This window comes from Cibotium barometz, chromosome 62, assembly GCF_041138505.1.
Source record: "Cibotium barometz isolate CiBa-2024 chromosome 62, ASM4113850v1, whole genome shotgun sequence".
Classification (NCBI taxonomy): domain Eukaryota; kingdom Viridiplantae; phylum Streptophyta; class Polypodiopsida; order Cyatheales; family Cibotiaceae; genus Cibotium; species Cibotium barometz.
In genome coordinates, this window is record NC_141107.1 from 30097505 (window position 1) to 30122804 (window position 25300).

Below are 25300 nucleotides of genomic sequence, written 5' to 3' on the forward strand. Positions count from 1 at the left end.
AAGTAGAGGATTCTTAATTCTAGTACAAATACAAAAAAATGCCGTTTTTTTTTGAGCACTTTACAAACTGCCGGATGGGGAAGGAGGATGAGAATGGACGGTGGAGATCTTCCCAATTTTTTAGGCTTTGACCCTTTTCCCACTCGTGTCACGTGTGTAAAGCAATTAGTACTAGAGCGGTCTAGCTCTCTCTAGAAGAGCGTGAGAGGAGATGCCAGATTTTTCGAGGAGTTTCACTTCGACCGTCGGGACATCGACCTTCAACACCATAGCCTCTACCTTCATGACCCCTTCAGCTCGATTTGCAGACCCTCGCAGACTAGTTCGAATTAGAGAAGAATCTCTTGGTCTACCGCTACTGCATTCAATCCATACCATCGCTATTGTTTCTGGTTGTAACTCTCCCGCCATGGCTACCTGCAGCAGCTGCATTAAACAGATCTCCCAAGAGTAGAGACAGACGCGTACTTCTTAATATTCTTCACTTTGATCTGCGTTTGATCTCGCCATGGCTTCCGGAAGCTCCTCCTTCTCGTCTTCCTCTTCCCACAGGCTGTCGGAAGCACCAAGTGAAGCTTTGCCTCACATTGCAGTTGCTGCCGTCTCCATAACACCGAGTCCCCTGCTCCCACAACCCATGGAAAACCTTCACTCCACGTCGCCTCCCCCTTTCCTCACCAAAACCTACGACATGATCAACGATTCGGCTACCAATTCGGTCGTCTCCTGGAGCAGCGGCAGCAACAGCTTCGTCGTGTGGGACCTGCCGGGATTCTCCCAGGATTTGCTTCCTCGCTACTTCAAGCACAACAATTTCTCTAGTTTTGTTCGGCAGCTCAACACTTATGTGAGCAATGCCTTATAATCTTTGCAATATTGTCTTGTAGAAACGAGCGTAATGCTTTTTCATCTCTGATGAGATTAGTCTTAACAGGCGAATTAACAGAGCTTTAGCAACAACAGTTTTTCCCGTGCGTTTTAATCTTGGCGATGTTTGGTGACTTCTTTTGCGGCCGGTTTAGAGAAAGCTATGCTGATTTTGGTGATGTCATGCAGGGATTTCGAAAGGTTAATCCGGATCGCTGGGAGTTCGCTCAAAAAGGTTTTTTGCGCGGGCAGAAGCATTTGCTGAGAGAGATTCATCGCCGTAAACCAGATTTGCAAGTTTTGCAACAGAATCAGCAGCAGCAACAACAACAGGCTGCAGCTGAAACACCCCCTGCTGCCGCACTCGAACCTTGCGTAGAGGTTGGGAAATTTGGTTTTGAAGGCGAAATAGACCGACTCAAACGCGATAAAGGTATTCTGATGGCGGAGGTGGTGAGGCTGAGGCAGCACCAGCAGTCTGCAGAGCGAGAAACTCAAGCTATGGCACAACGAGTTGCAGCTGCGGAACGAAGACAAGAGCAGATGATGGGCTTCTTGGCCAAGGCTATCCGGAGTCCGGCTTTTCTGGCACATCTCATGCAACAGTCCGAGAGCCTTCGTATCGATCACGAAGCAAGGAAGAGAAGTCGTTTACCTGCTGCCAGTGAAGACGCGGATACTTCGGGAATCGGTAAAGATTCGACGGATTTCGGAAAAGAAACGCAGAGGTCATCGACCGAAATCGGTAAAGACAGGCAGATGGTGATGTATCAAGCTGGTGTCATGGATGAGTTGCGCCCTACGCGGAGCTTCGATACGATGCCGGAAGAAGTGACGGAAGGAATGCAGTCGAGCTGCGCTACGCCGCCGGAACAAGTGACGGAAGGATTGCCTGCGATGTCCACGAGTTCTGCAACTACGGTAGAACCAGTCCCGACGATGATGCAAGACGTCGACCGCGTTTCGCAAAGCTGTAATCCAGCCGTTGATTCAAGAGGTGATTGGCCCCTGTTTTCTCAATTAGAAGGCGGTACTAGCGACCTTGACTTGGCCTTCGATCTTGACTTCAGTATAGAGGAGTTAGTCCCGGCAGTAGAAGATACACCTCCTGGTAATCCTGATTTGCCGGATGCATTTTGGGAGCCTATTGGTAACAAATACCATGGTTTCGAGGCACCCTCTGGCAGCAGCATTGGTAAAGAAAGTGCACAAGAAGAGCATGCAGTAGCAAGGGGGAACTTTGACACAGATCTCTCGTCTCAAGAGTTCCACGTTGACCTTAATCCTGAAGATGGATAAGCCATTGGAAAGTAGTGTAGGAAATTACCTTGACAAATTGCCTCGACATTTAAGGCATTACGCCACATCTTCTGGATAACCTTTGGCATCGCTGGATGATATAGATGTTCTCCTCTTTTGTCATGATTTGTGTAACAAGACAAGAATAAGAGCAGATTCGTGTAAGTCTGTCCTTTTTCTCTTACAAGGCTCCGTTCGAGGACCATATCAACCCTCTTGTGTTTTGTTTATGTCATTCAGCGTGACGCTTGTAAACTGCATATTACCAAAAAAAATGCAATTGCATTTGACATGAAAAGACTGCTTGTAGACAGCAATTGCATTCAACAGACAGATGTCGCATGCTGAAAGGGTCTTTAGTACATAGAGCTCCCCCACGCATGGGACAGGCGGGTATTTATTTGGGAGATCCCTGTCTGATATCCCTCCATCAGAGAGGCGCGCCAGATCTCGCCTTTTCACATTACGGGTGGTGTGACTGTAAAGACCCTATAAGCTCAAGCCTCTGCATGTGTGTGGGAATGCATGTGAGAATTGGATGGTTTAATTATGAATTCTGGTGTTGGTGGCGCAGGTGACTGGTTGTCCTGTTTTAGCTCTCTTGGTGGCTTGGTGGGGCAGTTGAGCCGTAACGCGTTATATTCATGAAAACTCCATGAAATGCTTTCTTTTGTACTGTAGAGCCGTGACCAACATGTCCATGCGTAGGCTGAACGCTTAAACGGCACATGACGGGAACCAGGGCCCTGGGGCCTGGGCTATGCTTTAGAAATTACGTGAGTCAATAAAGGTATGGCACTCCCTTTCTTTTTTAATGTCAGTCAGTCCCCTTTATTTCTCCATTGTTAGGAAGGCTCTAATTCATGTGAAAATCTTCTACCTAAGTTAACCTTGTTATTCCTATGGTTTTGCACTTTGGCAGTGATTAGGGCTGCCTGCAGCATGTAACCCCATGAGGTTCCTCATGCAGTTCTCATATTTATTATCCAGTACTAAGGGCTACAAGAGAATCCATCCATACTCATACGGGAATACCTGTTCTTGGGGCCAGTGGGCAGACCCGTGAGCCTAGAGGTTGCTCATCCTCTAACAGGAATCAACTTGCCAGGCAGATGCTGGGTCCTTTTTTTTTCAAAGAAAAAGCTTTTATATTAAGAAATTAGAAAAGAGTTACTTAGTACAGAGAGCTTTCACCAACACCACATCCATAATCCACTGTATTATGTCATGTAAGTTACTCTGGTCTGTGCTTTGGCTGATTCATGCAGGTTCATTTAAGAGAGACAGGGCTTATGTTAAATTTCGGGGTGCCACGTATTACGTGGCACCCTGTGGGCCCCAGCACGGGCAGTCACCTAGCCGGTGACCGCCTCGGTCTAAACCGTGGTGCAAAAGAGGTATAGACAGATGTCCGTACACAGACACGTCCGTGCATTTGCTGGGATTCGAACCCAGGTCCCTGCCAAGGGAGGCGAAGCATCTATCAACTGCACCGCGTGCACCGCGAAACTTATGTGTGGTGTTCTTGCTCTACAGTCATGAGAACTGTCGCTGGAGGGGATAGGAGACCATAAGAAGTCTGTTCCAAATGTCATTTCTTTTGGTTGCTGATGGTTGGGTTTTGTTTTTTTTATTGATGGTACGCTTACAAGTTTGCCCTGGTGTCCTCCTTATGGCTCAATAATTTCTTGTCCTAATCATACTTTTTGCAGGAGAAGTGCAATAAGTGCATTACGTAACCTTTGTATGCAAGGATGTATGGAAATACCAGCAACATAATAAGCTCCATTTTGGTTTTCTTACTCTACAGGAGGGGATAGGAGACCATTAAAAGTCTGTTCCAAATGTCATTTCTGCTGGTTGCCGATGGTTGGGTTTTTTCTTATTGATGGTAGGCTTACATGTATCATATGCCAAACCCGCGGTCTCCTCCTTCTGGCTCAATAATTTTGTCCTAATCATGCTTTTAGCAGGAGAATTAGGACAAGTGCATAGGCTCATGACGCAACATTTGTTTGCAAGGAGGTAAGTACTTGTGAACCCTTTATCATAAACTTTCTAATTATACCAGACTTAATGATTTGTAATGATGTGTTTAGCATATATTAATATAGCTGATAGATAAATGTTGGGCATTAAAACAACTGTGTAGATTTCATCAACCTTCGATGAAGTAAATTTTTGTCCTTTAATGGATTCAAACTTTACAAAGCCATGGGCTTGTGTACGATACTGGACTAAGGTGTAACTAACAAAATGAGAAGCTTGGCCGGCAATCTGTGTCGTGGTATTCCTTTAATACCTTTATATAACTGGTCCTCTGGGCTTTCCAAGCTACCTCCCAGGATTTTCAAGCAATGCAACTGACAACCAATTGCTGGTTAGATAGAACCACAGAATGCAAGCAAACAGAGAGGAGAAGGTTGGAATACCTTTCACAAGAACAGTGAATGAAAATTTCACTCCTCAAAATAAAGGCTAGGTTTTCAAGAGAACATGTGTACTCTTCAAAAGACACCCAAGTTCACATTGCAGAAAGGGTGGATCAAAATTTGTCCTGAGGCATGAAATTCTAGGCGACCATTCAAATTTGAACTGGACTCGAGCATTATGCATAATGGATTTCAATCGCCAAAGACAGAAAAGGAGGAGGAGGCATGTTGAATGCCATCGCAGATTTTCGAACAGTAGAATATGTCTGCTGTAACCTGTCTATGGCGCGGAGCAACGATTTGTTTTCATGCCAATCGCGCAAGATTCTGAGAAGTTGGAATTCTGCTCAGCCTCTTCCCCTGGAACCTGGCTCGGCAGGTAGAAAATATGTTATGGACCCACCCCCACATCAGATCGCTCCTTCTTAGCAGCAACTGACTGGGATTACACACATCAAAGTCACCCACTCATCAGTTCTCAGCAGTGGATGTCTACACATGCCCTTCATGAAGCTTCGGATGGACAGCCTCCCATGGCAACGGGACGGGCCGGCTTCCGATGAGAGTGTGCAGTATAATCTCCAGCGGACGGGCCAGGTCTCGACTCTCACCTGTCGAAGATTTCTTTGCTGGGCACCTACCAAGCGAGAGAGGGTGGAGCAGGCGAGGCGTAGTTTGTTTCCGTCCAAGATGTATCGATCAGATCTATATTGCTACAGATGGTTCCCATCACAAAGGCCATGTAAAATGTGAATGGTTACCACAACCTATTAGATATATTTACATATTATTTAAATAGTATGTTTTTAAGTTTGGTATCTTTACATCCTATTTAAATTTTTAAACATACTATTTTTGAACCTTATAATTTACAAGCTTAAAATAATTATTCTAAGGATTCAAAAGTTTATTTAATTAATAACCATTCAAAAAAAAAACGTTTTGGGTGCTTATTGAGAAGAAACCGTTTATACTGTACTAGTATTGCACCCGCGCGTTGCTGCGGTCGACCAAGGTTCCAGAAAAGAACTATTCCCTCTCTACAACCATCTCTCTCTCTCTCTCTCACACACACACACACACACACACACACATGCCCTCTCCCTCTCTCTGTCACGTACACACACTCTCAAATGTTGAAACTTTCTCTTTCTCTCTCTCTCACACGCACACACATATACACACCTACTCTCTCTCTCTCTCTCTCTCTCTCACACACACACACACACACACACACAAATACACACACACACACACACACCACATGCACACACTCTCTCTCTCTTCTTACACTCTCCCACACATAGAAGCGCTCTCTCTCTCTCTCTCTCTCTCTCTCTTTCAATCTCTCTCTCTCTCTCACTTACACTCTCTCTCTCTCTCACTTCAATCTCTCTCTCTCTCTCACTTACACTCTCTCTCTCTCTCTCTCTCTCTCTCTCACACGCACACATACACATATGTAAATATATAGTATATACAATATTATGTTTTAGATACATAAACCTATACATAGACACATATACTTATACATATATACATGTATTTAAAAATATAAATACAAACATCGACATAATTTAATTAATTTTGATTAAATTTTAATACGCGAAGATGGGTGATAAGTTGTGGTCACTTTTAAATATATAGATAGATATATCATACACACATCTAAACACACACACACACATAAACATATATATATATATATATATATATATATATATATACATATATATATATATATATGTATACATATATATATATATACATATGTATGTATGTATATATAAATGTAAATAAAAACACACACACACACACACACACACACACATGTATACACACATATACATATATGTTTTCTATTTAATTTATATTTTATTAAAAGATACTTTTTATTCTCTATCTCTCACTCTCTTTCTCTCACTTTTCACCTTCCCTCATTACATCTCTCTCTCTCTCTCTCTCTCTCCAGGTCTGCCCCATCTCACTCTCTCTCTCTCTCGCACATTCTACACATAGATGCAGATGTACGCACATGCATGCATATACTCTCTCTCTCTCTCTCGCACACACACACACACACACACACACACACACATGTACACACTGCACATACACTAATCTAAACGCACACTCTCTCCTCCCACACAAACTATCTCCTATGTAGAAATTATCTGTCGTCTCTCTCTCTCTCTCTCTCTCTCTCTCTCTCTCTCTCACACACACACACACACACACACACACACATGTACACACCGCACATACACTAATGAAAACACACACTATCTCCTCCCACACAAACTATCTCCTACATAGAAATTCTCAGTCCCTCTCTCTCTCTCTCTCTCTCTCTCTCATGCACACACACACACACATACACACTCTCTCTCTCTCTCTCTTTACACACACTCTCTCACATAGAAACTCTCTCTCTCTCTCTCTCTCTCTCTCTCTCTCTCTCTCTCACACACACACACACACACACACACACACACTTAAATAGATTTACACACATATATATAATTTTAGTTAATTAAATTTTAGATTAAATTTTAATGGTAGGGATGAGTGGTGAGGTGTGCACACAAACTATCTCCTACATAGAAATTCTCAGCCTCTCTCTCTCTCTCTCTCATGCACACACACACACACACACACACACACACTCTCTCTCTCTCTCTTCACGCACACTCTCTCACATAGAAACTCTCTCTCTCTCTCTCTCTCTCTCTCTCTCTCTCTCACACACACACACACACACACACACACACACTTAAATAGATTTACACACATATATATAATTTTATTTAATTAAATTTTAGATTAAATTTTAATGGTAGGGATGAGTGGTGAGGTGTGCTCACTCTCAAATAAATGCATCTTACATGTAATCTCTCTCTCTCTCTCTCTCTCTCTCTCTCTCTCTCTCTCTTTCACACACACATACACACACACACATGCACATGCACACTATTTATATATACATGCTTACATACCTATAGATACACATACAAACATAATATATATAAGTGTGTGTATTTGTAGAGGTATGTAAGCATGTATACAAAGATTTCATTGAAAGATGTGAGATGAGATCTTCTTAGATTCAAATTCACACATATATATATAATTTTAATTAATTAAATTTTAGATTAAATTTTAATGGTAGGGATGAGTGGTGAGGTGTGCACACAAACTATCTCCTACATAGAAATTCTCAGCCTCTCTCTCTCTCTCTCTCTCTCTCACACACATACACACACACACACACTCTCTCTCTCTCTCTCTCTCTCTCTCTCTCTCTTCACGCACACTCTCTCACATAGAAACTCTCTGTCTCTCTGTCTCTCTCTCTCTCTCTCACACACACACACACACACACACACTTAAATAGATTTACACACATATATTTTAGATTAAATTTTAATGGTAGGGATGAGTGGTGAGGTGTGCTCACTCTCAAATAAATGCATCTTACATGTAATCTCTCTCTCTCTCTCTCTTTCACACACACACACACACACACACATGCACATGCACACTATTTTTATATATATGCTTACATACCTATAGATACACATACATACATAATATATATAAGTGTGTGTATCTGTAGGTATGTAAGCATGTATACAAAGATTTCATTGAAAGATGTGAGATGAGATCTTCCTAGATTCAAATTCAAAATTGCATTGGAAGATGTGAGATTTGGCTCCACCTCACGCTTGAAGGAGGAGTGGTTATTTTGAAATAGTCCCACCTCCTTTGCCCACGTTGGAGGGAGGTGGGGTTGTGGTTAATCCTGTATAGATATTGAGAAGAAACCGTTTATACTGCATTAAATAATGCCACGTCTCGTCTATCACCCTTGCATATCTGCTTAACCCACACGCTCCAGACTTCCCAGTGCAAGTTGCAACCATTCGAAAACCATCCAAAAACTAGCACATGCACAGGGGTCGTCAAGGGAGGGAGAGAGAGGAGGAGGAGACAGAGCGTGTGGCTGTGGAGCACGTGAGCATGACAACGAGGAGGACGGCTGAGGAGTGCAGCTGTCATTGAAAGGCATTCGATGCCAAGGTAGAGATCAAAAAGCACGCCCACAAGGGGTTTCTGCTGAAAAGAAGCGAAGCTTGCAAAGGTGGACATGGAAAACTTAACGATCAGTCTGCCCGTGCTCGCCTCTCTCTCCTCCCTTTTGCCCCTCCCCCTATGCATTTCTAGACCCTCAACTCAGATTTATTCGGTTGTTACTTATTATGGTGCGCTTAGAAGCATGTAGAAGAGGGGAGAGAGACGTGTCCACATGGAGCTGCTAAATTAAAACCTTTATCGAAAAATTCTTTTCATGAGTTCCTAAATTATAACCTTTATCAAAACGTTCTTCTCATTGATGAATTAATACAAAAGAACGTTTAGGGGACATATTGTGAGGGTGTTCTTTGTTTTTTTTTTGAAACATAGAATATTTATATTAAGAACTTTATAGCTCTTATACACAAGAGTTATTTGATTGGCTTCCTATTCAACCCACCTTTTCACTATTCATAAAGCTGCATATTAGATCCCATAGCCTAGCTGCATACATGCTATAATCATAGACTCATAAGTACAACCTTTTGGAGTTTGTTCATACAATCTCCTTTATGGTCCAAACCTTCACTACAGGTTTCTTGCCCAAGGGGCTCTCGATGACGGCTAGAAAGGTGTATACTGGTTTCTTCTCCTTCAAATACCATCTCTTGGTCTTTGGTCAGAACTTGGGAGGTCTTGCCTTCAAATCCAACCCCGTATAGCCTTGCCACATAGCAATAATTGTTAGGAAACCTTAGTATATACAAGTATCTCCTTGACTAGAGAGCAATTCATTTAATCCCTTATTGAAGGGCTTGAAGCAGTTGCACAAAAGTATCCTCACTCATTTTATTAACATATCATATAGACCAGAATTTGTACACATCTATGCATCAACTCTAGCATATCTATCCCTAGGTTTTCTCCTTCTTGAAATATTATACTATTTCTAGAGTTCCATATCTCCCACGAACACCAGTATCTAATAAGCTAGAAGACCATATTAACAGCCCCATCAAATTCAGACAAGCTTGCCAACAGCCAATTTCCCCAATACCCTTGTAGCCCTATACAACTTGAGATCCATCTACCAATAGGACAATCCTAAAAGGCATGTCTTCCATCCTCCAGTGCTGATTTGCACCTAGGACATAGCCTAGAAGTGATGTTCCTCTATAACAGTATATACCCAATAGGCAAAGACCACATATAAACCCTCCACAAGAAAACTTGAGCCTTTACAAGAATATCTACATCCCATAAGAGCTTCCATCTCTTCATGAAAGTGCTAGAAGTTCCATCTGACCTTCTAAATTTTATTGCAGTACCACACATTCACTGCACTCATGCACATCTCTTCATACGAAATCATATTAGCCACCTTATCTAGTTTGACTCCATTAAACCATGCCCAATCTTTTAGCCAATAGGTCTCATCAAATGTAGTAGATACCCATCCCTTCTCCAGTTCCACCAAAACCTAGTTTACCAATTGCAATTCCCTTTGTTGAAGCCTAAACTCTTCCTTCAACTGTCCCTTTGTTGAAGCCTAAACTCTTCCTTCAACTCCTTCCAACCAACCTGAAGCTAGTCCCAATAGAGGCTAATAGGGGCTACAATCCTCTTCCAATGACATTTTCTAAAATCCAATATAGGATAGAGAAACATAATATAAGCATTTAACACCACATTGAAGATGGCCACCTTGTCATGAAATGGGACCCTAATACTCTCCCACTTCTTCAACTTTTTAAGAATCTTTCAAGTGCCCAATCAGTCAGCTGTTTATTTGACACTCTCACTCCAAAAGGAATGCACAGGCGTCTAACTATCTGTCCCCTCCTTATTACATCACACCCTTGTCTTTCCAAGTCAAAATCATTTTCTTTAGTCAAACTAATGATATGAATGTTAGACCTAGAGTCTAAGGCCTCTGCAAACTCCTTCAATATTAGTAAGGCATGTCTGAGGTTGTCCTTATCAGCCTTCAAAAATAACAGTGAATCATCTACAAAGCATTGTATAACCAGCGGATCCCCACCCTCAATTTTACCCCAGTTATGACCTCCTTATCACATGCAACTTCCAAAGCTATAATCAGAGGAAGAGAAGCAAATAACAGAGGAGTCAAGGGGAATCCTTGCCTCATAGATCTTCTAATTTTACAACCCCCAACTAATCCTCCATTTAACAATAGCTTGGACTGTCCATCGATTGTGAGAGTATATACACAAGTAGCCATCCTGTTACCAAATCCCAGCCTTTCCATCACCGTGGCCACAAAGAACCAGTGAATCCTATCAAATTAAGCTGAAGCATAATGCATTTTTTATCCGTCTTCTGAGCCACTTCTCCAATGGTTAAATCTATGATTGATAGCCTGTTTAGGAATTAACTTCACAACACCTTCCAAGCTTCCTATGTTAAAAGGTAACCTTACATATATTCCACACCAGATCTTTGGAGGACCAAAATGAAATTAAGAACATAGATAACCCATCCCATCTAGGAGATTTCTCCTTCCCAAGCTTTTGTAAGGCTAGCCAGCATTCATCCATTTCCACTTCTCTTTCCAACCATTAGCCTTGTCAGCATCCACTCTCTTAGTGACCGAACCTAATAGCCTGTTCTCTGCTTGAAATCTCCTTTGAGAGCAGTCCTCCTTTAGACTTAGTGTGGAACCAAGGAATTCTACCCATTTCTTGGCAACTTGGTCAATATCACCCAGTTCCTGACCATTCTCATCTCTAACCTCCATATTCTCTTTTTCTTTGGCTAAGCCAAAGAGATATCCATCAGGTTTCCTCTTATTGTCTCTCTCCATCTAGCTTATCATCCTCCCTCTTCAAATATGTCGACACTTAATGTACTGGCTAACCTCAACCTTAGTCAGTTTCCCAGTTTGTCTTTTCTTTTGTAAGTGCTCCAATTGCTCTCCCCAAGTCCTCCTCTCCTGCCTTTTCTCTTTAGCCCTTAATTTGCTAATTCTCTTGATAATGTCTTGCATCTCATTGGCAAAAGATCTCTAGGAACCCTCTTTGTGTCCCCTTTTCTTCTCAATCTAATAATGGCCTCTTTTGTGCAAGAGATAAACAATTCATCCTTAAGCAAAAGATTATTCACTCTCAGTTTCCTAGTAGGGAAATGTCTAAGTTTATCTTCCCCCCAATCAACAACATCCCATCCCCATTTCAATGGCATATGATTAGATAAAGTTAAACAAGGATCAATTTCAACATTGAGAGTAGTATGGGCAATCCATGTGGCTTGTTGATATAAGAAGATCCTGTCAATTCTTGAGGAAGACCCAAAGTACTAGAGACTGAAATAAGTATGACTAGGTTTCAGAATCCCATGCCCCCAAATTTCATCCATCAACCAATTCCAACTTACCTCTAATATTTTCCTATTTCCTTTTCTCTTGCCCCATCAGGATAGTGTTCCCTTCACATCTATCATGTTGATATATCGAGCTCAACTAGTGCTATGGCGGACATTGATGGCCCACCTGGGTGACAGCTTCTACACTTATGCCACTCGCATGGTTAGTGAGATTATGGTCGATATGCTGCTAGTGGATGATAGGGTATGTGACAGCCACTTTGGAGTTGCATTGTATCCCCGTGTGAGGAAGAAGACAAAGTACAATCTCCATCTTGCTAGTCCATTCCTCCAATTCCTCGGTGGTTGTGTTCACCCCTTTGAACTTCGGAAGTGTAATCTTGTCTTTCACATCTTTGGCTCTTGGTGATTTCAATGTAGAACGTCCATGCGTATTGTGTGGTATATCCCATCTCCCACTAACATTGTAAAAACCTCTTTTAGAGCTTGCCATGGGATCCAAAACTATGGGCTGCTTTCCAAACCTAGAACTTGGAACATGCCCACTTTGATGGTCTCTTGAAGGCATATTTGATTTTCCTTGCATTCCACCAAGATTCCCATGTGGATTTGGTGCATGATCAAACCTGTCCACACCCCTTTGTACACCTAAAATCCGGTCTTCAAGAGTTACAAACCTTTCATCCAACTAGTACTAGAGTTATGGCATAGTTATAGTGCTAGCCCATGTAGTTGGGTTCACACTATAGACCAACCATTTGTGTATGTTGTTGTAGGAGAGTACTTTCCCTTTATGTAGGTACTCTTATCTTTTAGTTCTATATTTGTAGAGAAGAGAAAAAGATATTAAAAAATTCAGCCATCCATCTCTCTCTTGTGTCTTGTACTCTCTTGTGTGTGTGTGTTTGCTTTGCAAGGATTTCAATCTCTCTCTCTCCCCCCCACATTCTCTCTATGGTATCAGAGCTATGGTTCATATGAGAGATAAGGAGGAAAGCAAGAGGAAAGAACAAGAAAGGAAGAAGGAACTAGTGCATGGGTAAGAGCATCACCATCTCTTTCCCTTCTTGGTTTAGGTACAATCCCCTTGATAGCTCCGGGAGCTACACATCTTCGATTGAGGAGCTGTCTTCGCAAGCTTGGAGGTGCTTGTGTGGTACACGATACTTTGTACTATAGTTTTGCGACCAGAATCGTGTTTCGGGCGTATCTTGATCTCCGTTCTTCACTGCAAGGTATTTTTAACAGTTTCAAGAAGTTCAGGTAGAGAACTGTCTCTAGTCAAAATTTGGTTATTGCAGCGCAGCAATGCATTTTGGGAGTGCAAAGAGTGTTTACATATATATTATTGGCATTGGGTATGTGTGCATGTACTTTGGTCAAAGCTAGTGACTTACAGGCTCTGTTGAAGTACCACTGCAATAGTCACAAAAAGATACTATTGTGTTACAAGTTACATATAGAAATTGTTTGTTGCAATTTTTTGATTGTTGTTGCAAGAAAACGTATCTGACAAAATTAATCAGATTGTTAGTGAGAAGTTGGACAAGAACAACTTCCATGCCTGGAAGTTCAGAATGACCAATTTCCTTATGGGTAAAGGATTTTGGGACTATGTCGAAGGCTGGATTATCTGAAGAGAATGCCATTCCAGCAGGTAGCATAAAGGCATTCAAGGATTGGAACCAGGGTGTAAGGAAAGTCATGTATTAGCTTTCAATTAGTGTCACAAACACGATGATAAGACACATACAGGATGCCACCACTCCAGCAGTTGCGTGGTAGGACGACCTAGCGCAGATGTTCCAGACCAACACAAAGGCAAGAAGATTACAGCTAAAACAAGAGTTGCATACTGTGGAAAAGAAAAGCATGTCTATCAATGAGTATGCTTTAAAGATAAAGGGAATTGTTGAATCCTTTGGGTCTATCAATGTATCGATGGAAGATGATGACTTGGTAAGTGTCTGTTTGAATAGGCTTGGCAAAGAGTACAAGCCATTCAAGACCTCCATTGCAAGGAGAATATTCTGAACTTTTAGGACTTGGTGTCTATGCTAATTATAGAAGAAAAGTATTTAGGTGAGGACTCTTCTTCACAAAGCAAGAACACATCAGAATAGGCCTTCTACTCCAATGTGTGTTCACACACATCACTACCATAAAAAAATCTACATAGGTTATGAGAGTGATGCACACCCAGATTTTATGTACAGGTTACGCAAAGCCTTGTATGTCTTGAAGCAGGCGCCTAGAGCATGGTCAAACAAGATCGGGGAGTATCTTGTTACCATTGGATTTCAGATATCCAATGCAAGTTTTTCACTTTATGTGAAAAAGACAGAAAGAGGGATTATGCTATTAGTTATCTATGTGGATGACTTGATTATCATTGGTGATAGTACATGATGTCAGGAGGATTTTGCATAGGGGTGGTGAGTTCACCTCATGGTATTTCTTGTGCATAGGGGTGGTGAGTTCACCTCATGGAATTTGTTATTGCAGAGGCAATATGGCTTGGACATGTTGTCCAAGTATGGTATGATAGGCTGTAAGCCTATTTTAGTGCCATTGGAGCACAACACAAAGCTTTCCGCTGCAGATACAGGTGAGCTTTTGAAGGACCCCACTACATACAGGTGCATAGTGTGGGTAGCTTGATCTACATGACCATTACTAGGCCAGACTTGAGTTATGTTATTGGAATTGTGAGTTAGTTTATGGAGGCCCCTAGGAAGCCACATTTGGATGTGGCTAGATGGATTCTCAAGTACATAAAGTCCACTGTTGATTATGGACTTTTCTATGAGGCTGGTATAGAGATACAATTATATGGGTACACAGATGCTGATTGGGCTAGTAGTGTTGTAGACAGGAGATCTACCAGTGGTTTTATGTTCTCATTTAGGAGTACTGCTGTGAGTTGGAGTAGTAAGAAGCAGCCCCAACAGTTGCCTTGTTGAGTATAGAGGCAGAGTACAAGGGTAATGCTATGGTAACTTGTGAAGTAGCTTAGTTTCCGAAGCTACTTTGTGATATGGGTGAGGCTGTGGATAGGGTATATGTCATTTATTATGACAACATGAGTAGCATACAGTTGGCTAGTATCCCAATATACCATGCTAGATACGAAGCACATTGACGTGCACTATCACTTTGTGACGGAGAAGGTTCTAGCAGATGATGTAGATCTGTATATGTCAGCACATAGGATCAGGGGGGCTGACATCTTCACAGAGAAGCTCCACAAGTTTAGGAGCTTATTTGGAGTACAGTGTGTGGAGTTGAGATCGAGGGGGAGTGTTGAGATACTGACCTCAACTAGTGCTACGGTGGCAGCCATTGATGACTCTCTTGGGTGATAGCTTCCACACTTATGCCACTGGCATGGTTGGTGATTATGGTCGATATGCCATGAGTGGATGATAGGCTAGGTGACAGCCACTTTGGAGTACTAGAGTTATGGCTTAGTTATAGCGCCAGCTCATATAGTCAAGTTCATACTATAGATCGATCATTTTTGTATATTGTTGTAGGAGAGTACTTTCCCTTTATGTATGTACTCTTATCTTTTAGTTATATGTTTGTAGAGAAGAGAAGAAGATAGAAGAAAATTCAACCATCCATCTCTCTCTTGTGTCTTTTACTTTCTTGTGTGTGTGTGTGTTTGCCTTTGCAAGGAACTCAAGCTCTCTCTCTCCCCCAAATTCTCTTTATCTCAACAACCATATTGAAATCTCCCAAAATGATGCAGGGACATTGAATGTCCAATTTGGCCATCCACTCCCACATCTCTCCTCTCACCTTATAATTATGGGTCCCATATATATTAACTACCCACAACCTCTCTTCTTGTATTTGAATCTCAACTATCACTATCCTGCCATTTGGGTGATTAGCTACTTTTCTCAGATTTAAATTCTTTTTAATAATAGCCAACACATTGCTATAACCTAAATTCACCCCACCATACAAAACCACCCAATCCCAAAATCTATGTTTCCTACAGAAACTCGGGCCAAAAATATTATGTTCTTCAATAACCATAATTCACATCCCCCATTCCCTGACAAGACCCCAGAAAATTAACTTCTTGCTCTTATTCCTGAGTCCCTTCACATTCCAGGTGCATCCTTTCATACAACTTTTCCTATTCATCCTAAAGTAGTCTCAGGGACCATATCCACCTCCTCCTCCCTCTCAACCTTTCTCTAGCGCCCCATGCTGAATGTCCCTCCATGTTGTTTCCACTTGCCAATTAAATTTACCATAGATGATGTTTCACTGTCGTATCCTCCTAATGGAATGAAAGGGTTAGAGTACAGCAGTGGACTCGAGCTATTATGGGATTTTCTACCCCTTGTTTCTTTGGACAAAGTTTTTTTTTCCTTCCTTCACTTGCCTAAGGCTAGCTCTTCCCTTGGCCCTATCATTAACTTTGGTCCAGCCCCCTTCCTCTGATCCTCCTCCTTCAGGTTCTAGAGTCCCCTTCCTCTGATTCTCCTCCTTCCCTTTCACCTCTTTGTGCTTGTTTCCAATGATCTTCTTCCTATTCCCCCCACTTTACTTTCCCTGTTAGATTCATCTTCCTTTATCACCTCACTGCCCAATTCCACATGCTTCATTGCTCCATAATTTCTAGCAATATGGCCAAAACTGCCACACTTGAAATAGACTCCAAGAAAAACGCCAAACTTGAGTTTTAATTTCATCTTCCCTAGCTTGCCCAAATCCACTTCTAGGGTTTGAGGTGTCTCCATCAAGGTATTCCATGCAATACAAACATTGTTCGATTATTGACTGCTATCTTCGTCACTTGGGAGGATAAACAAAATAGGGCATATCACACTAGCAAGCTCTCCCCAACATTGGTCTTAACGACGAAAGTCCCAAAATCTCCACCCATACTGGATAAGCCTCTTGAAGACTTCTATTTACATCAAAGAGTGGGTCGAAGGGCAGTGCATGCACTAGCTTCTTGTTGAAATGCATGATTATTGACCACATTGGTTGACATCATTTTGCAACCGTGGTTACACTTTTTGTAATCTATCATTATGTAATTGCGTTAAGAGCTTATTGAGAAAAGATATATGGGATGACCGAGCTTACGGCTTGTGTAATGCTGGTCATTGGAATGAGCTAGATGTACATACAATTAGAAAGCCAATTTTGGGCCCCCAATTGTAAATGGGCGGCCGATCATTGTAAAAAGTGAGCTCATGTAAATCATTTTATGGAATATGAAAAGACACAATCCCATTTGTCTTGAGTCTTGCTCTCTCTCTCTCTCTCTCTCTCTCTCTCTCTCTCTCTCTCTCTCTCTCTCCCTTGGGTTTATGGTTGCATGCTTATGTTTGTGAATGCTTGCTTGTTTGAATGTGGTGTATGCATGGAGTGGATGGTGTTAGTCTATCTTCTCTTCTCTTCTCCCTTGTCTTGGCTTCCTCTTAAGATCCCTCGTACATGCACATTGTCATTAAGTAGAGGTAGAGCTTTCTATAGCTTCCTTATTCCTTTCTCATTACCTAGCTTGTGGATCTACATTTGAGTGACACAAGTGGAGGTGGAGTGAGCCCCTAGGGGAGTTAACCCTTATTTAGTGGAGGTAGAAGTTTCTATATCTCCCTTCTTCCTTGCTCATTACCTAGCTTGTGGATCTCCATTTGAGTGACACAAGTGGAGGTGGAGTGAGCCCCTAGGGGAGTTAGCCCTCATTAGGGTTCGCTAAATGCAAGTCTCCGAAGAATCAACCCTTGCATGGAATCATTCTCTTCTCTCCTTCTCTTGTACAAGGGAGTATGTTTTGGTTAACATCTTTGGTGCCACTGCCGGGGATGAGCATTTAGCTTAGGGTCCTCCATACATTTCACTTTCTATAGCCAAGTCAATATTAGATAAAGTGGGAAAAATCCCATTCCCATGAAAAAAGTGGGAGTATGGTAAACTCATCCAAAAGTTTGTCAAAACATATTCATGTGACATATCATTGGAAAGAGCTTGAAAAGTAGAATCTAGATCTACTTTGTCCGACAAATTTGGAGTTTGCATGTTCAAGTTATGGCCAAAACAAATTTTTTAAATACATTTCCATTTTGAGGGATTTTTCCCATTTTATCTAATATTGACTTAGCCATCAAATTGCCCGGTTGGAGTCAAAATCCATTGGGGTTGCATGTTGGATGTGTTTGTTGTTTGATTTTGTTTACTTGTACCATGGAGCAATGGAGATCAATGCAGCATGAGGAGCATAGAAGTCTTCATTGGATGCAGGAGACACAAGTAGGTGCTTGAACTTTGCTCTTGAGATTCATGAAATTTTTGGTTTTATTCAACATTTGTTAAGTTTTGTACAATTAGCTTAATCCTCGAATTAATCTCAAGTAATTAGGTTTTCTTAGGCATTTTAGGCATTTTAGGCATCATTAGATAGCTAGAGACTACCGAGCTAGCCTCCTACAAAAAGAAAAACTCAAAAAAATCATAAGGGAAGAGCTCAAATCATCAGAAATCTGAGGAGGAGAAGAGGTGAAATCTTCACTCTGGTCTATTTTCTGACAAGCGTAGTGCCACAGCCGTGTCTTCTTTGCCACACCCGTTCCATTCCCTAGATTATATTTTCTAGTATCTACTGCATTAAATGGAGTAGAGGGCATTAAAAAAGGAATAAACTACATTAACTAAGCATAAAGAGCATTAAACAAGGGATACAAATTGGGAACGTACCATTAGAGGCGTACGCCCGTACTATCAATAGCGTACACCCGTTGCTTTTGCCCTGCCACGGTCGCGCCTTCCTTTTTTGCAAAGTGTACGTCTGTTTCTTTCCCTTAAGGCACGTCTGTGTCCTCACCCTTAGAGTGTATGCCCGTTCCTTCATTTTCCACAAGCGTACACCCGTTCCTTCATTTTCTACAAGCGTACGCCCATTCCTTTCCGTAGCCATGCTCATACCTTCTAGAGCGTATGGCCGTGTCTTCTTTAAGCATACGCCCTTAGCTTCCTAAAACCATTACCCAAAAACGCGCACACACACACACACACACACACACACACACACACACACACACACACACACACACACACACACACAACCAGAGAGATTGTCCATCATGGGGGGTCCATCTGCTATTCCACACATTCATGCACTTACTCTCGAGAAAATTGGTGCGCAGGACGATATAAATTCTCCTAATGCTCCCTCGCTCATTAAGATCAGACCCATTGACGATCAACACAGCTTGGAGCCAAACAGTGTTAGTCTTTGACAACACCAGTGAGAGTGAGGATCATCCCAGCATAGGATGAGCTACTCCTGACCTAGAGACATGAGGACCAGAGGCTCAGTGCATGGATAGACCACCTGTTGTGGAGCAAGACCCAACATCCCCTACTCATTCATAAAGAATCCTTGCTTTGAGACTCCGGAGCTTTATCTTGGGAAATGCATAGTCAAAAGAGCCACATCCGAGGGATAGAGGTATGGAAAACCAACCTGAAAGAGAGCCTACGTCACCTCTAGATCCTAGGACGGAGATAGAGCAAAGTGAAAGTAACCAAACCCAGACTCATCCACCACCGGTCTGGAGAGCCATGCCCACCTCAAGAATGGCCGATCCATACCCAAGATACACCCAGCTCTCTGTAAGATTCCTTCCCAGCCTCTCAAAATGTCCAGCATCTTTCCCTGTAATCAATCTCCTCTTCAAAAATATAAAAGACCTTGTTTCTAACTGTTTTGACTTAGAGAGAGAATATTCTAGAGAGAGAATATTCAGATTTTGAATATTTATAGATAGAAAAATTTCTCATCTTATTAAAATAAGTTTCCCTGAAACAGAAATTCAAAAAGAACTTTCCAATGTGCAATTGGAATTATTGAAAATGGGTATAAAGGACCTTAGCCTAAGGGTCTAGATTTTCAAAAATTTTTGGATTATGGTCCAATTAAGGTTCCTATGGGCCAATAGCATCAATCCATGTGTAGGGAGGAGATAAATCCAATTTGTAAAAGAAGATACCCAAAAATGAGTAAATGCTCACATAAGATGAAGAGTTGAAAATGTAGGATATTTGGATATAATGATTCCATTTTGACACATATGTAAGGAAGGGGAGTTCTTTAAAGGAGGTGCATATTTCACATAAGATGAAGAGTTGAAAATGTACAAGGTTTATTAGTAAAAAACTATGAGCAATATTGAAAATATGAGATATTTGGGTATAATGATTCCATTTTGACACATATGTAAGGAAGGGGAGTTCTTAAAAGGAGGTGCATATTTCACATGCTTGAATGAGTTTTAAACTCATAAAAATTGAGATATTTCATCTCTCCTCTCTCCTCATTCAAGTCTAGTTCTAAAAAGTTAGCTTAACTGACCTAAAAATGGTCAAAAATTGACCAAACTGATTTGGAAAATTCTAGAATCAGTTTGTTTGGTTAGGAGCTCAATTTTTCCTATAAATAGAAGCCTCCCCCTTGTTGAAAAATATATAGTGTTTATGCATCGTTACTCTACTCCACCTAAGCCAAGAACTGTGAATTCATTAATAATTCACTAGTTTTTGGAGCTTCCTTCTTTCTTCAATCCCCATTAGTGGCTCCATCAACATACTTAACCAATTGATTGGTTGGGGCCTCTACCGTGAACAAAGAATCAAGCAATTTGTAAGGTAATTAGTAAATTTTGATCATTTTCTATAACTTCTCAATGCTTCTCTCTTCTCAACCTCTCTCAAGCTTGAGAAGCTTAATTGGAATGCTTTTTGAATGCTATTGAAATTAATTGATGAATGTTAGTGAAGAGTTACATAATTTGATGAATGCTATTGAAGTTAATTGATTAATGATAGTTAAGAATTAGATAAATTTTTATTTATGCTTAATTCTAATGGTTTTTATGTAATTTCTCTCTCTCACTCAAGAAATGGTCATACTCATGATCCATTCTCAATCCAAATGAAGCTTTTTATAAAGCTTTTCCTTAATCCAAGAGTAATCTATGCTTGAGGCCAAGATAATGGCTTTTTTCTATGCTTTTAGTTTATGTATTTCATGAATATTGATGATTCAATCCATTATGCATTATTGATCCAATTAGGGATCATTCTAATTATTTTCTTAATGATAAGCTTTATCCCTTAGAAAAATTACGATTGATCAGTCATAGCAGCGGAGCTATGGCAAAATTTTTATAAAAATTACGCATAAAATAATTTCATTCAAAGCATGAAAAGAGGACTTCCTACCATATTCTAGGAATTATCATCCTAGATTAATTGAAAGATATTCATTGTAATCCTAGAGAAATTGATTTTTATATTATGCATAATTGATTTTCATGCATAGAGGTATGCATAAAAGATTATTATTTTAACATAAAAGTGTTACTTTTATCATATTTGGATTTCATGCATAGAGGTATGCATAAAAGTTGACTATTTTATTATAAAAGTGTTACTTTTATCATAATCGGATTTCATGCATAGAGGTATGCATAAAAGTTGATTATTTTATTGTAAAAGTGTTACTTTTATCATATTTGAATTTCATGCATAGAGATATGCATAAAAGATGATTATTTTATTGTAAAAGTGTTACTTTTATCATATTTGGATTTCATGCATAGAGGTATGCATAAAAGTTGATTATTTTATTGTAAAAGTGTTACTTTTATCATATTTGGATTTCATGCATAGAGGTATGCATAAAAGATGATTATTTTATTGTAAAAGTGTTACTTTTTTCATATTTGGATTTCATGCATAGAGGTATGCATAAAAGTTGATTATTTTATTGTAAAAGTGTTACTTTTATCATAATTGGATTTCATACATAGAGGTATGCATAAAAGTTGATTATTTTATTATAAAAGTGTTACTTTTATCATATTTAGATTTCATGTATAGAGGTATGCATAAAAGATGATTATTTTATTGTAAAAGTGTTACTTTTATCACATAATTGGATTTCATGCATAGAGGTATGCATAAAAGTTGATTATTTTATTGTAAAAGTGTTACTTTTATCATATTTGGATTTCATGCATAGAGGTATGCATAAAAGTTGATTATTTTATTGTAAAAGTGTTACTTTTATCATATTTGGATTTCATGCATAGAGGTATGCATAAAAGATGATTATTTTATTGTAAAAGTGTTACTTTTATCATATTTGGATTTCATGCATAGAGGTATGCATAAAAGTTGATTATTTTATTATAAAAGTGTTACTTTTATCATAATTGGATTTCATGCATAGAGATATCCATAAAAGTTGATTATTTTATTATAAAAGTGTTACTTTTATCATATTTGGATTTCATGCATAGAGGTATGCATAAAAGATGATTATTTTATTGTAAAAGTGTTACTTTTATCATAATTGGATTTCATGCATAGAGGTATGCATAAAAGTTGATTATTTTATTGTAAAAGTGTTACTTTTATCATATTTGGATTTCATGCATAGAGGTATGCATAAAAGTTGATTATTTTATTATAAAAGTGTTACTTTTATCACAATTGAATTTTCTGCATAGAAGTATGCATAAGAGTTGATTATTTTATTATAAAAGTTTTACTTTTATCATATTTGGATTTCATGCATAGAAGTATGCATAAAAGATATTCTTTTTATACTAAAAGTGTGATTTTCATCATAAATGAATTTTATGCATAACTTAGATGCATAAGAGAAATTCTTTTATTCTAAAAGTGTAATTCCTACCAAATTGAATTTATGCATAGGAAGATGCATAAAAGATTGATTCAAAAGTGTCATCCTCATCTAAATTAAATTTATGCATAGGAAGATGAATAAAAGATTGAATTTTAATTCAAAAGTGTCATTTTCATTTAAAATGAATTTATGCATAGGAAGATGCATAAAAGATTGATTTTTACTTCGAAAGTATTAATCTCCTTAAATGGAATTTATGCATAAATAAATGTGTAAAGAAATCTTATATCAAATATAAGAGTTCTCTTGTATTCTATAAATAGATATGAGATGTGATAGGATGTGATAAGAGGTGTATAAGATGTGATAAGAGGTGATAAGATGAATTAAGATGTGATAAGATGTGTATGAGATGAGGTAAGAAGTGTATGTGATAGGATAAGATGTATATGGGTTGTGATAGGGCAAGAATGGATGTGATGTAAAAGATTAGATGTGAAGGCATATGGGGTTATATGAATGGGACTGTGGAAATGGATGTATATATGTGGATGTGTGAATGTGGAGATGGGAGTGTGGATGTATGAATGTGGAAATGGATGTATGTATGTGGATGTGTGAATGTGGAGATGGGAGTGTGGATGTATGAATGTGAAAATGGATGTATGCATGAAGATGTATATGCGTAGATGTGAATGTGGATGTAGATGTGCATGTATGTATGTGTGTGGATGTATAGATGTGAATGGGAATGTGGATGTGGATGTATGTATGTATGTGGATGTAGATGTGAATGTATAGTTGTGAATGGGAATGTGGATGTGGATGTATGTATGTATGTGGATGTGGATATATGAATGAGGACGTGATAATGGATGTATGCATGTAGATGTGGATATATGGATGTGAATGGGGATATGAATGTGAATGTGGATGTGGATGTGGATGTGGATGTATGGATGTGGATGTATGTATGTATGTGGATATAGATGTGGATGTATAGATGTGAATGAGAATGTGGATGTGAATGTGAATGTGGATGTGGATGTGGATGTATGGATGTGGATATGGATGTGTATGTATGAATGTGGATATGGGATGTGGATGTATAAATGAGGATGTGAAAATGGATGTATGCATGTAGATGTGGATGTATGGATGTGAATGTGAATGTGTATGTGAATTAATGTGTCGTCGATATGAGAAAATGGATGAGAATGAGTACACATCGAATGGAATGTGGAATAAGTAATGTGGACTAAGGAGGGATAATGTGGAAAGACGAGAGTTCGATTTAGAAACTGTATTTTGTGATTGTTTGTAAATGACTGTTTTATGTCAAGAATGCTGGGGAAGCATTTTGACCGTCTTGTGGATTAAGGTCATGAAGACCTAATTGTTAAAGTTGCAACTGCTGGGACGGAGAGTCAATGGAGGACGTCTCGCGTAGCAAGGTCGACCGAGGTCTTGACCAGCCTCGGTTCGATTTAAATGGTGAGCTTCCGGTACGGTGGATGAGGGACCCAGGAAGCGGCCTATGAGTGAAGCGCTAGGTCACCTGCGAAGGATCCTAGAGGGTGCTGACCATACGGTGCTCGGGCTCTGGGTCGCCGAAGATACCCACACGTGCGTCGTGGAAGATATTGGAACAAGGAATAAGAGTTGTTTTCTGAAACCGGGCATGGATCTGGTTGATTGACCTTGCTGGTCCTCAACGGATGAGTCCATGGCTCTTTTATATGGATCTGTGGGTTGATCTTGCTGATCTTCCACGGAGATTCCATTCTGTTATATGAATATATTGCCGGTTACTATGAGCTAGGAACTATGGAAAAGGCCCCTGAGTGAACAGGTGGTGAGCATTCTGGTTGCCAATGATGCCATAAGTATACCGATGAATGAATGACTCAAAATAAGGATTCAACCAGAGACTACGAGGATTAACATCAGTGACATAATGGTTTCATTAAAGGATTGTTTTAAAGTTAGCTGATGCTAAGAAAAAGGCAATTTCATATTGGGTGTGTAAGTGGTGTGACTAGTTTTATGTTTGCATGAACTTCCGGCTAGGGGGCCTTGGAACTCTTTTCCTTGGTACCCGGGACAAAACCTAACCAAATTCTTAATTGGATCCCATCACTACAGTGGTTGGGCGGTTGGCTAACCCATGGGACTGGATGGGGTTAGGCTGGACTGATGGATCCGTAAATCGAGACTCAATTTCTGTTATTACGATAAAAAAAGTAAATCCTGGACACTATGGATAGGAATCAACGGCTGTGCCTCTTGATGGGAAAAAAAGCGTTGATCCCAATGATCCAAGTGCAAGTTTCTTCCTTGATCCGACTGAATATCTTTATAGGTGCAGTTGGATCAGCGTGATTAGTAATGATCTTGACTACGTTAGAGTAAAAAGTTATCCTGGTGGAATCGCTTGTGCTTTCCGGGTAAGGGAAGTTTTTCCGGTTTCGGTTTTGGAAAAACCGACAGATTAGTCTCTTGTCCGGATATCAGTGGACGAGGCCCCGAGTGTGGGATCCTGCTCCGCGCATGAAGTGCTACTTCCGCTGCTAGTAACCCGAATCCATTACGCGGTGGGGAC

The 25300-nt window shown here is 40.1% G+C and overlaps 1 protein-coding gene across 1 annotated transcript; it reads left to right on the forward strand.

Annotated features, from left to right (window-relative positions):
- The first annotated feature begins 249 nt into the window (after positions 1 to 249).
- Positions 250 to 5354, forward strand: LOC147604349 (heat stress transcription factor A-1a-like). The gene is made up of 2 exons (XM_086795600.1): positions 250 to 847; positions 1057 to 5354. Exons 1-2 carry the CDS (start codon positions 509 to 511, stop codon positions 2164 to 2166), a joined length of 1449 nt encoding a protein of 482 aa, XP_086651726.1. The 5' UTR covers positions 250 to 508; the 3' UTR covers positions 2167 to 5354.
- Positions 5355 to 25300: the final 19946 nt, after the last annotated feature.

Excerpts from the sequence above, each read along its gene's own strand:
- LOC147604349 (XM_086795600.1), top strand. The coding sequence starts at position 509 with ATGGCTTCCGGAAGCTCCTCCTTCTCGTCTTCCTCTTCCCACAGGCTG. Across the intron at positions 848-1,056 it reads TTCGGCAGCTCAACACTTAT|GGATTTCGAAAGGTTAATCC; the intron begins GTGAGCAATGCC and ends GATGTCATGCAG.